We start from the raw sequence: 13,375 nt of genomic DNA on the forward strand, positions 1-13,375 counted from the left end.
CCAGATCACATGAAAAAAAATCTCAACGTGTTCATAATTGTCAAAAATATGTTTATAAATTTACGGGCAGTAATCTCCCACCTTAGAAGAAATTAGAAATCAACTTCCTTAACTTAAGTATTATTCTTCGAGTGTATCCTTCATGGAGGCCCGATTTAACACACAAACACGTGTATACATTATGGGCATGGTTTGGTCATACAAATGTAATAACAAGTGTATAATATCGCCATTGTTGGAGAATCTTGGGTTGGAATAATATGCCGGTATTTGTTATATTTTTTATTTACATAATTTGATAAATAGCGTCAAATATGTACGTTTAATAAAGAGTAATTATCAACTATGTAAGTAAACAAAAAGCACGTGTTCGTATCTATATATATCTTGGTTAGCTCACTCGCTATGTCGGCAAAATTCGGGAAGTAAACCCGATGCATAATTAATGAGGTGAATAGGCACACAACACGATATGAATTATCAATTATTAACACTTCTGTAGTTTATGAAAACATTTTAGCGATCTTATTGCTTATATTTAGTACCTATCTTTGATTTTAGCAGCTTTAAAACTTGTTCATAATTTTGTCAAAATCGTAGCTACTATCCCCCTTTAAGAATTCATACTTAAAATTAAAAGCTGTTGTGAAATATATCTTGTGTTGTAAATATTGTTGTTAATTTAATGTGAAGTACCCAAATTGCACCTTTTTATACGACCACAAAATTAAAAAAAATTTTGGTCGTATATTGGTATCATGTTGGCGTCTTCGTCTGCGTCGTTGTCGTCATCGTCGTCGTCGTCCAAATACTTTTAGTTTTTGCACTCTAACTTCAGTAAAAAAGAACAGAAATCTATGAAATTTTAACACAAGGTTTATGACCACAAAAGGAAGGTTGGGATTGATTTTGGGAGTTTTGGTCCCAACATTTTAGGAATTAGGGGCCAAAAAGGGCCCAAATAAGCATTTTCTTGGTTTTCGCACTATAACTTTAGTTTAAGTAAATAGAAATATATGAAATTTTGACACAAGGTTTATGACCACAAAAGAAAGGTTGGGATTGATTTAAGGAGTTTTAGTTCAAACAGTTTAGGAATTAGGGGCCAAAAAAGGGCCAAAATAAGCATTATTCTTGGTTTTCGCACAATAACTTTAGTATAAGTTAATAGAAATCAATGAAATTTAAACACAAGGTTTATGACCACAAAAGGAAGGTTGGGATTGATTTTGGGAGTTGAGGAGTGAACAGTTTAGGAATTAAGGTCCAAAAAGGGGCCCCAGTAAGCATAATTCTTGGTTTTCGCACCATTTCTTTAGTATAAGTAAATAGAAATCTATGAAATATTATCACAAGGTTAATGATCACTAAAGGAAGGTTGGGTTTGATTTTGGGAGTTTTGGTCCCAACAGTTTAGGAATAAGGGGCCCAAAGGGTCCAAAATTAAACTTTGTTCGATTTCATCAAAAATTGAATAATTGAGGTTCTTTGATATGCCAAATCTAACTGTGTATGTAGATTCTTAATTTTTGGTCCCGTTTTCAAATTGATCTAGATCATGTATATGAAGGTCCAAAGGGTCCAAAATTAAACTAAGTTTGATTTTAACAAAAATTGAATTCTAGGGCTTTTTTGATATGCTGAATCTAAACATGTACTTAGATTTTTGATTATGGGCCCAGTTTTTAAGTTGGTTCAAAACAGGATCCAAAATTATTATATCAAGTATTGTGCAATAGCAAGAAATTTTCAATTGCACAGTATTCAGCAATAGCAAGAAATCTTCAATTGCACAGTATTGCGCAATAGCAAGAAATTTTCAATTGCACAGTATTGTGCAATAGCAAGAAATCTTCAATTGCACAGTATTGTGCAATAGCAAATATTTTCAATTGCACAGTATTGCGCAATAGCAAGAAATATCTAATTGCACAATATTGTGCAATAGCAAGAAATTTTCAATTGATTGTAGTTATCTTTCTTTGTCCAGAATAGTAGTTGAATCAACTTAAATCATTGTTTTATACAATACACAATGTATATTCACTTTTACTACCAACTGATAAATTAAAACAATCTTTACCATTCAGTGATAACAAGCACCTTTTGTTACATTTTAATATTTTATGATGTATTTAAATGAGTAGTTATTGTTTCAAACTCCATTAGAAATTTGAATTGAGATCAGTTTTGGAAAAAGGGAAAGGGGAATGTGAAAAAAAAATGGGGGAGGGGGTTAAATTTTTCTCATTTCAGATTTCATAAATAAACAGAAAATTTCTTCAAACATTTTTTTGAGAGGATTAATATTCAACAGCATAGTGAATTGCTCAAAGGCAAACAAAATATTTTAAGTTCATTAGACCACATTCATTCTGTGTTCGAAACCTATGCTGTGTCAACTATTTAATCACAATCCAAATTTAGAGCTGAATCCAGCTTGAATGTTGTGTCCATACTTGCCCCAACCGTTCAGGGTTCAACCTCTGCGGTCGTATAAAGCTGCGCCCTACAGAGCATCTGGTTTGACTTTTTTTTATATTTAAGATCCAGACAAAATTTTCCATTCTGTGTTTATTTTGTAAATGTATCCTAAATTACTATATATAATTTCAGAAAATTAAAATTGAATCCATATTGAATCATAGAAAAATGGGGTTGAACCAAGTAAGCCTTGAAATTACTGTGTGGAATAAACCAAATGATAAAAAAATATAAATTCTAAAGAATTTTGTTATTGCAAACTGTTTTATCATATTGAAACGGATAAATTTGGGAAAAAAACTTTAAGAAGTTAACCTCTGTTGTTGGCAAAAGGAAATTAGAAAATTTTAAGGAAAAAAAAAATAATGAATGCATTTTGGACACCCAACCCACATTTGCCAAGTTGTGTAACTTGGAACATTTTGGGAAGAATTAAATTTATAGAAACATGGTGTTAACAGACAATATACCATAACAATTTAACCTTTTGTGATCTGTTAGACTAAAGTCTTAAATATACATACATGTTCATTTTGTAATAGTTATATGGAAGTAGGTTATATACATAAATCATGAATATATTTCGTTATCATATGCAAGAAATAACAGACAAATTTGGTTTGGGGGGGGGGGGGGGGTATAGGAGGAGTGGAATCTTTCAATTTAAACAAGAAATATATTGAGTTAAATCTTGATCAAAAATGTGTTTTTGTATGAAATAAAAGAGGAGTTTCTGATACAGATGGGTGAAACTTTTTTGTTTTAAGACCACTGAAGACTATAATTTATTTAAGTAGATGTATGTCTGTGTTTTACTAATCCAAATACATATTTTTGGCTTTAATCATGTTAATTTCTGTGTGTATAACTAATCCTTGGTATAAATATATATGATTATACAATACTTGCTTCTTGATCTACCCTGTCAAAATGTGTTGTCCAGTTTTACAGCTGTTTTATGTTTATTTTTGAACAGAATAACTTTTAAAAAATTAAATCGGTAAACTCTAAATAGATTTATCTGGTATCGGAATCAGATTCAGTATATTTAGTTCAACTATATTCAAGGTTAATGGTAATTTGTTGAAGTTGTTCTCAGCAGCATTTAGCTAGTGGTTTAACAAGGAGAATATTGCTGTTAAAAAACAATAATACTGAATATATACTTTGCCCTACTTTTTAGTGAAAAATGTTAATGAGTAAGCCCTCAAATATTTTAAAGGTTGTCAGGGTACAGTAAACACATATTTCTTTCATGTCCTTAGTTGGAAAGAAATAATAATAATAAGTATGATAAGGAATTGTATTATACTGCACATAGCATGTTAGTACTTTTATCATATAGCGACAGCATCATTATTATAAGTTGATCTTCATAAATCTCTCAAAGTCATTCTGAACATTTTTGCTTATTTTCAGGAATTAAATACATTTGTCCAAATGGAAAAATTAACAACATGATCAAAGCATACGAAGCAGCAAAGAATGAGAATCTATTGATCTCAGACAGTTGTATTAAAAGTAAGTAAATTTAATGGTTGGTATAGTGAAACCTGCCTAATATGATACCTGAGTATTAAAAAATCCTACTTTAATCGACACATTTGCATGGTCCAAAAAAATGCCAATCCCTGCAGATAAAAACTGAGTATTCCAACACACTGCTTAATCGGCCATTTTTTCTTGTCCCCCAGTTTCAAATTTCATAGGTTGCAGTTTATACAGTAGGCTTATATATTTAAGATCTGAGCTGCATTGGATAGAAATTGACCTCGTGCAAGTGTACATAAACGTTGTAAATGTATAGATTTTGATTTATTTTGGAACAGTTTCATATAAAAATAAGGATTTTGGTTTGTTATGTAGGGTTCTTAAAAGTACAAAATTAAGTTACAGACTTAACTTTAAAAAAAAATTTCAACCCAAAAAAGGTTAACAAATGGTCGATTTCTATCCTACGCAGTTCATTTATTAAAATTACACCGAAGAAAATAAAAATGCTCAATTAGATATTTTGAAAATAAAAATGTTCAATTAGATATTTTCGACCAGTAAGTAGTATTTGCATACTGCTAACTTGGATTTTTTTTGCAATTTTGAAACAAATTTTTTTCGTGCTGGGTCAAAATCCATGCATCAATTTTAATACAAAAACTTTTCATGCTGAGTGAAAATTCATGCATCAATTTATCAAAGTCAAAACAACCCGACTAAAGAGTGCTCAGACAACAGCTGAAGCCGATATTGCACACTATCTTTTGGTCACATTCTATATAAAATATGATGTTGCTCATCATAAAAATCAATATTGCATATTTTAAGTATATAGAACCATCATTATCCTGAATTTTATGTATCTTTTTTCAGTGAACGAGAATACTTTAATGGAAATGGTTTGCTGTTTGAAACCTGATGTTGGAATGGTTGTCCAGATGCCGTTCTTTGAAAATCGGCCAAAACTGGGATTTGCCAGTGTTTATGAAAAGGTTTGTAATTTTAAAAGTAAACAATAAAGAAATATTTAATTCTTTAAAGAATAATTCATGTTAAGTCATTTTAGTATGCTTTGCATAATGTATACATATTGACTGGGTATGAGTGGAATAGTACGTTTATTGTCCCGAGGAGCAACTATGGTGACTTACAATATAAAAACATGAAAAAAGTTAATCCAGTTCAGATTTTTGATTGTATTTAGTGTTGACCATCAGATTTTATATTTTCTTAGGTTTACTTTGCAACTTTCAACGCCAGGAGTACACTTGGTGGTTTTGCCACCGGAATAAATGCCTGTACTGGAATGTCCTGTTTATTTCGTAGAGAACCTGTCGACAAAGCTGGTGGATTAGCTCCCTTAGGACAATATCTCTCTGAAGATTATATTCTTAATCACACTATTACACAAGCGTAAGTATTTTTAAAAAAGTCACATATGGCTTTTTTACTGTGGATTCATTTATGTTCATTGGTACGAATTGAGAAAAAAATCTTTTTTACAGATATTTGATTTTGTGGTTTTACCAAAGTCTTGGTACAAGCATTTGTGGATCTCTTAAATCTCTGAATTCCTTAAATCTCAAAAACTGGTATCCACAGTAGTTGTAATTTGTAATTTAGATAATAAGTAGTGACATACATTAGAGCTATTCCATTTAAAAGAATAGGGGAGAGTAGGAAGGTAAATGGGGGATGCATTATGTACCATTAATGGTTGTATGTTTTTTTTATTTATGCAAATTTTTTAAAGAAAGAAAATTGTTTGTTGGGGGATTTAAGAAGCCTCTTCACTAAATTGGATCAAATTTGATTAGAAAGCTCTCATCAGTCAGTTCTTTGTATTTACAATTATTAGTGCATGATCATGAGTTGTTCAGGGTCATAACAAACAAACACTAAGGGCAATTTTAAATGTTGGTGTTGTTCACATGATTATATTAGCCAATAACTACTGATATATTGATCAATGAAATAACAGGTTTTTTTGTGAAGCTCAATTTGTTATAAAAAATATGCAATTGTAAACATAATTGATATAATTAATGTAGAGGAAACAGCTTGTTGATAAAATGTATCATTGATAGATAGGTAATATATACTACCATCTATCCACAGGGTCCATATGGGTGGTCCTTCATTTCTTTAACCTTAAATTTAAAAAAAAAAAATCCTCTACTTAATTTATTTTGCCTATTATTTTCTATTCTTTATAATTTACCACCCCATTCTCTATTCTTTATTATTATTATGCCCCACCTACGATAGTAGAGGGGCATTATGTTTTCTGGTCTGTGCGTCCGTTCGTTTGTTCGTCCGTCCGTCCGTTCGTTCGTTCGTCCGTCTGTCCCGCTTCAGGTTAAAGTTTTTGGTCGAGGTAGTTTTTGATGAAGTTGAAGTCCAATCGACTTCAAACTTGGTACACATGTTCCCTATGATATGATCTTTCTAATTTTAATGCCAAATTAGAGATTTTACCCCAATTTCACGGTCCACTGAACATAGAAAATGATAGTGCGAGTGGGGCATTCGTGTACTGAGGACACATTCTTGTTTTTTGCCATTTATTTTGCACTTTTTGCCCATAATTCTCTATTCTGTAGATCCCATTCAGATCCTCTATCATGTAAATAGAGATAGATTATATATGTAGGTGAGTGGCTGAGAACAGGTTGTAATGCATTCAAGGCTATTGAAAACATGTTCTCCCTGTGGTATAAATTTGATGACATAACTTTATTTATGAGATAAAACGTGTAGGAAAAAGTGAAAAAAGTTTATATAACCAACATAAATATACACAAAATAAACAAATGGTATACACATTTACGGTAAATTCTGAAACTTTTGCAATTTTTTTTTTGTTATTTTGAAAAATGCAGTGGGAAGGTTTTTTTACAAAAATAAGAGCTCACATTTGACATTTGACATCTCTATTGCTGGCAGCTTTCCTGAAACTGATGTATTTGTCCATTATTTAACAATCTTACAATTCATTTATGGGAACCTAAATTTTATTTCAGTTTGTAGAAAAAAAATCACTCCATTGAAATATTAATTGTCCACCTGGTTTCACTGGTATGGGGTAGCAATCTAGTCTTTTATTATTTTTATAAGGGGGGTCCCTATTTTGGTAAGAAATATAAATTTTTACATTTATATATTATTTATGTTGCCTGTCTATTTTCAACATAGTTGTATGTAGATTTCCTTAGTAAAAAAATAACCTGCAACTATTTTTGTAGTGGACATCAGTATATATATATTATTCCTAATTAACCTGATGGTTATACTTTGTAGTGGTTACAAATCAGTACTTTGTACATCAACAGCTCAACAAAATAGTGGATGTTCATCAGTTAGCTCTTTCCATAAAAGGATAATCAGGTTTGTTTACATCTTATTATATATACTGACAAAATTACAACAACAGATATTTTAAGCAATTAAATGACAATTATAGAGCCTTAGACTATTTAGTCATGTTAGTGGTTAACTGGTTTTGGTTAGAAATTGAAGAAAGTTGATCATATGCAGGATAAAATTGGTACTCCATTATCTTTAATACTGCAGGGATACCGTTTAAACTCAATGAATATATATTTGTGAAGAGCACGCTATTGCAGAAACATACCTGAAAGTATAATGAATATTCTAATGCAACAACGTTTGTAACGTTCATTTTGATTGGATAACGTCACTTTCTTACATGGCATCAATTGACAATTGATGCTATGGGACGTACGCGCAAGCGCAGATGGCATATGACAGATTTTAAATACATGTTTTAACGTTGTTTTCTGTCAGTTTCATTAGAATGGAGATAACAATATTGTATTTTAAGCTCCGACGGCATCAATTTTGGATTTGATGGTCGCAAATACCCGTTTACTGTCTCCGCTAACGCGTCGCCAGTAAACTTAATTTGCAACCATCAAATCCCCAATTGATGCCGTCGGAGCTTAAAATACAATACAGTTATCTCCTAAATAATGCAAAGTAGAATTCTATACAATTTCTTTAGATTTCCTAGAAAAGAGAGGCGAGGATACCAAAGACACATTCAAACTCATAATTGGAAAATAAACTGACAATGCACTGGCTCAAAAGAGACAAAAACAATAAACTGACAATGCACTGGCTCAAAAGAGACAAAAAGATAAACTGACAATGCACTGGCTCAAAAGAGACAAAAAGATAAACCGACAATGCACTGGCTCAAAAGAGACAAAAAAATAAACTGACAATGCACAGGCTAAAAAGAGACAAAAAGATAAACAACAGTACACAGAACAATATAGAAAAGTGTTATGAATGATTGTGTAAAGTATAAGGCTATACAGTGTTCTTGAGATTTCCTATAATATATATTTTACTCCAATGTTTTGTACAATCTTAAGGCTCTGTTTAAATATTTTTTCACACAATCTCTAGGAAAGATTAAAATTTGTCTTTTGTTTTTAATTCCAGGTGGTCTCAATTAAGGATTGCTCTCTTGCCACATCTGATTATTTTAGAGCCTTTGTCAGAATGTATGCTGATGGGTGCTTGTGCCTCGTGGGCTATAGAATACTTATTTGGAATAAGTTCAATGGGCGTGTTTTTAATGCATATTTTATTATGGTTCTTGTTAGATTATACACTGTTGAGAATAGTTGAGGTATGTATTGTAAAGGCAATGAATTTCTATTTTTTATTTCCAACAATTAAAAGATATACATGACATACATACATCATAATACATGTAATAATACACAATGTCATTATAATAAATACATAATATTTGACATTTTCTATATACATGATAAAGATAAAAGTTCAAATAATATGAAAAATTATTCTCAGTAAATGGCTGATATTTTACTGAAAACATATTTCCATTCCAAGTTTTAAGATGATGTGACTACCACTAATTGATATTAAAACTCTACAGGTGGATAGACAGACAGACTGACAGATGGACACAGATACACAACAAAATTGTAATCAATATTTGTACCAAGTTTCAAGTTAATGTGACCACCGCTGAAGGATATACAACCTTTATGGATACTCAAAAACTCTAGCATCTCCTTCTTTTATAGGTGTGCATTAGAGACCAGGCATAAAAAAACACAGATTGCAAGCATTGTTAAGGCTTGTTTGAATGTATCAGTCAGAGCTCTGACATAAACAAGTCAGAATAAAATGACTTCTTCAAGTCAGAAAATGTTTTGAAATTCTGACCTGTACGGGTCAATTTTTGTTTTGAGTAGTTTTCCATCGAGTCCGTCAAACCAGAAGATATTTTGAATTTGCCGCCGATCTAAGACACATACGATCACGTGGTTTTCTGCAAGAGATCACGTTTTTGAGAGTCGTTGTTTTGGGAGTTTCTCGAACGAGAAGTTATTGAAAATATAGTGATTATTTACGTTTTTTTAGTGAAAATCTAGGTCAATGTGGTCATTTTCAGAAGGTAATACATATTACCTCCGTATTTTCATGGCCATTTTAATATTTTTTGCGTGTGAAGAAGGTCTTTGCAAGTGATTTTTTTGCTGTTTCATGAAGGCGCGTGACCTGTAAATACGGACGCGTGGCCTTTGAGATGACCTGGTGTCTGACAATTCTGACTTGTTCAGGTCAGAAAATGTTGTTATGATAATGAACTGTTATTTTCGGGAGACAACTCCTGTTGTCTTAAACAGTATTAACATTAATAACCAGTCGGTGCAATTTTAAAAGTAAAATTATTGCTTCGAGCTGAACATCATCACGTGATTGTTCTATTTTTAAACTCAATCATGAAGTGACTTTTTAACCTTTCCGAGTTTGCGACTTATAAATATATTTGTTTTTTCGTTTCTCCCAATGAGAAAACGATCTTTTGAATATTGATATTAATGAAAATGAAATGAAATCGGAATAATTTTAATAAAGGAAAAGGGAAGGGATGGTTTAACTAAAGAACCGAAATATTTTTTTATTTTTATTTTAAAAATGATTTTAACTTGAGAACATTATAAAGAGATTCACAAAACGGGTTTTTCAATTATGAACATGGAATATGATATTAAAAACAAATCAAATGAAATGTAGGGTAAGTCTCCAGGGATCACCCTACCCCTGTCATTTGACAATGTTGAACAGTCGAGATCCCTGCCCCCTAAACTCAATTTGTTCTCTCTGTAAAGTATAATGAAATATACCAGGCTAGTCTCTATGGGTCGCCCCACCCCTTGTCATTTGAGAATGATCTTATATCTTGAAAATGGTCGAGATCCCCACCTGTAAACCATATATATTCCTTTTTATAATGTCAAATTGATTTGAATGAATTATACCGGGCTAGTCTCTGGGTTTACCCCCTCCCCTGCCATTTGCGAATGTTCTTATATTTTGTAAACGTTCGAGATCCCCACCCCTAAACTATATATATTCTTGTATGGGAAAATAAAACAAACCCAATGTAATATAGGGGAAGTCCCTTGGGGGGGGGGGGGGGGTTCACCCCTACTGTGTGAAAACATGTAAATGGTCAAGATCCCCACCCCTGAACCATATATATTAGTGTAAGGGACAACAAGACAATTCAAATGAAATAAAGATAAAGTCCCTTGGGGTCACCCCACCCCCTCATGTTTGAAAACTTGTAAACGGTTGAGAGCCCCACCCCTTAAGCCTATATATTATTATATGGGACAATACAACGAATCAAATGAAATAAAGGGAAAGTCCATGGGGGTCATCCCCATCCCCCTTTTTGAAATGGTCTGGATCACCACCACTAGACCATATAATATTCCTGTTCGTCATTTCAAGAAGATTTGAATGACATACAGGGTCAATCCCTAATTATATGGCATATATGTTTTCCTATGAAGTTACACATCTATAATTCTTACCCCAGATGCTTAGCCACATAAAGCATTAACCTTTTATTTGAAATATTGAAAGTCAGTATGTTCTGACTTATAAAAGTCTGAATGTTCTGACTTATGAAAGTCTCAATGTTCTGACTTTAATTTAATAAGGCCAGAAAGACTCAGAATGATCTGAAGATAATGACTTGCTTTTAATGTTTAGAGTATTTAAGAATATGAATGCTCTTGTCATGCTAGTACCATAAGAAACCCTGACAAAAAAAAATATATATTAAGAATAACAAGTGTACAATTGAACATAAATTACAAAGTTATAAATGTTGCTAAAAAATCTATTTAAAAAACACCCAATAGATAGTTGTAGTGAAAATATTATGTATTTATATGTACATGTACCACTTCTTGAAGGACAACAAAGTCACCAAACTTAGTCTGATTTTCTAAGTATTTTCTCCTCAACATTTTTTTAACAGAACATGATTTGACCTGTTTAAGTCAGTTTACAGAAAAAAAATCCGATCAAACTAGGTTTCTTCATCTTAGCCCCCCTCCCCCCTTTTTCTCCTTATCTGAATCTGCTACTGTTGGGATAATTAATTTTTTTTTAAGAAACAATTCAGTCAAATGGTTTTTAGAATAATGTTTTTTACAACCAAAAGTTCTATATGTTAACTTTACAGAAAAAAAAGTCATGAAAATACAGAAATAAAATAAATTTTTAAGATATAAATTTGATGAAATTTGTTTAAAAAAATACATTTGAATATAAAATATACCAAATACATTTTTTTTATAGTCCTCAATATTGTGACTTGAGGGGACCATATTTCATCAGTCTTTTATCTGGTTTGTCATACATTTTAAAATCAATATGAAAATCCTAGACTTATAAGTTGACATAAGTTTAGTTTTGACTGACTCTTTGAAGTCAGAACATGATTTGACCTGTTAAAGTCAGTTTACAGAGAAAATTAAATCCAATCAAAACTAGGTCTTCTTCTTCTAAGCCCCCCCCCCCCTCCTTTTTTCCCTTTTATCTGAATCTGCTACTGTTGAGTTAATTAATTGATAAGTTTATTAGAAACAATTCAGTCAAATGGTTTAAAATAACATATTTTACAACCAAAAGTTCCATGTGTTAACTTAACAGAAAAGAAAGGTCATGAAAATACAGAAATATAATAAAATTTAAAGATGATTTGATGAAATTTGTAAACAAAATATATTTCAATATAAAATATTAGTTCTCATTATTGTGACTTTATTATTGGGTGTCTTTTACCTAGTTTTCCCATACGTTCTTAAATGCATATATTTATGACAATGCCAGACTTAACAGTTGTAATAATAAGTTAAAGTGAAGTTTTTGACTGACTCTTTGAAGTCAGAACATAATTTGACCAGTTTAAAACAAAATACATTTAAATATTGAATAATCAATATGCAAAATAAACTTTTTTATAGTCCTCATTATTGCGCTGTATGGGGACCTTATTTCCTCTGTCTTTTATCTGGCTTTTCCGTACATTTTTAAATCAATATGAAAAAACTAGACTTAAAAGTTGAAATAAGTTTAGATGGGACTGACTTTTTGAAGTCAGAACACGATTTGACCTGTTAAAGTCAGTTGACAGGAAAAAAATGTCCTATCAAAGCTAGGTGTTCTTCCTCTAATCCCCCTCCCCACTAAATATCAATCTGCTACTGTTGAGTTAATTAATTACTGAGTTTTTTAGAAACAATTCAGTCAAATGGTTATCAAAATATAAAAAATTTTTGCAACCACAAGTTCCATGTGTTAACTTAACAGAAAAGAAAAGTCATGAAAATACAGAAATAATACAATATATTTTTTTTTAGATAATTTGATGAAAATCTCTAAAAAACAAAATGCATTTGAATATTGAATATATCAAATAAAAATGTTCCATCCATTTCTAAATCAATGTGAAAATCCTGGACTTAAAGGTTGAAATAAGTTTAGTTTTGACAGACTCTTTGAAGTCAGAGCATGATTTGACCTGTTAAAGTCAGTTTACAGAAAAAAAAATCCAATAAAAACTAGGTTTCTTCATCTTAGCCCCCCCTTTTTTTTTCCCTTATTTGAATCTGCTACTGTTGAGTTAAAAAACAATTATGAAACAATTCAGTCAAATGGTTTTTAGAATAATGTTTTTTACAACCAAAAGTTCTATTTGTTAACTTAACAGAAAAAAAGTCATGAAAATACGGAAATAGAATAAATTTTTAAGATATTAATTTGATGAAATTTGTTAACAAAATACATTTGAATATAAAATATACCAAATACATTTTTGTATAGTCCTCATTATTGCGACTTGAGGGGACCTTATTTCATCAGTCTTTTATCTGGTTTCCCATACATTTTAAAATTAATATGAAAATCCTAGACTTAAAAGTTGAAATAAGTTTAGTTTTGACTGACTCTTTGAAGTCAGAACATGATTTGACCTGTTAAAGTCAGTTTACAGAGAAAATTAAATCCAATCAAAACTAGGTATTCTTCTTCT

General features: G+C 31.2%; 1 protein-coding gene across 1 annotated transcript in view; it reads left to right on the forward strand.

Annotated features, from left to right (window-relative positions):
* Nucleotides 1-13,375, forward strand: part of LOC143076628 (ceramide glucosyltransferase-like) — a 37,856-nt gene that overhangs the window by 15,397 nt on the left and 9,084 nt on the right. The window contains exons 4-8 of the mRNA XM_076252459.1: nucleotides 3,904-4,005; nucleotides 4,852-4,970; nucleotides 5,213-5,391; nucleotides 7,279-7,365; nucleotides 8,449-8,638. Coding sequence (XP_076108574.1) covers nucleotides 3,904-4,005; nucleotides 4,852-4,970; nucleotides 5,213-5,391; nucleotides 7,279-7,365; nucleotides 8,449-8,638 — 677 coding nt within the window. The remainder of the gene's footprint in view (nucleotides 1-3,903; nucleotides 4,006-4,851; nucleotides 4,971-5,212; nucleotides 5,392-7,278; nucleotides 7,366-8,448; nucleotides 8,639-13,375) is intronic.

This window comes from Mytilus galloprovincialis, chromosome 5 (assembly GCF_965363235.1).
Source record: "Mytilus galloprovincialis chromosome 5, xbMytGall1.hap1.1, whole genome shotgun sequence".
In the NCBI taxonomy this organism is placed as follows: Eukaryota; Metazoa; Mollusca; class Bivalvia; order Mytilida; family Mytilidae; genus Mytilus; species Mytilus galloprovincialis.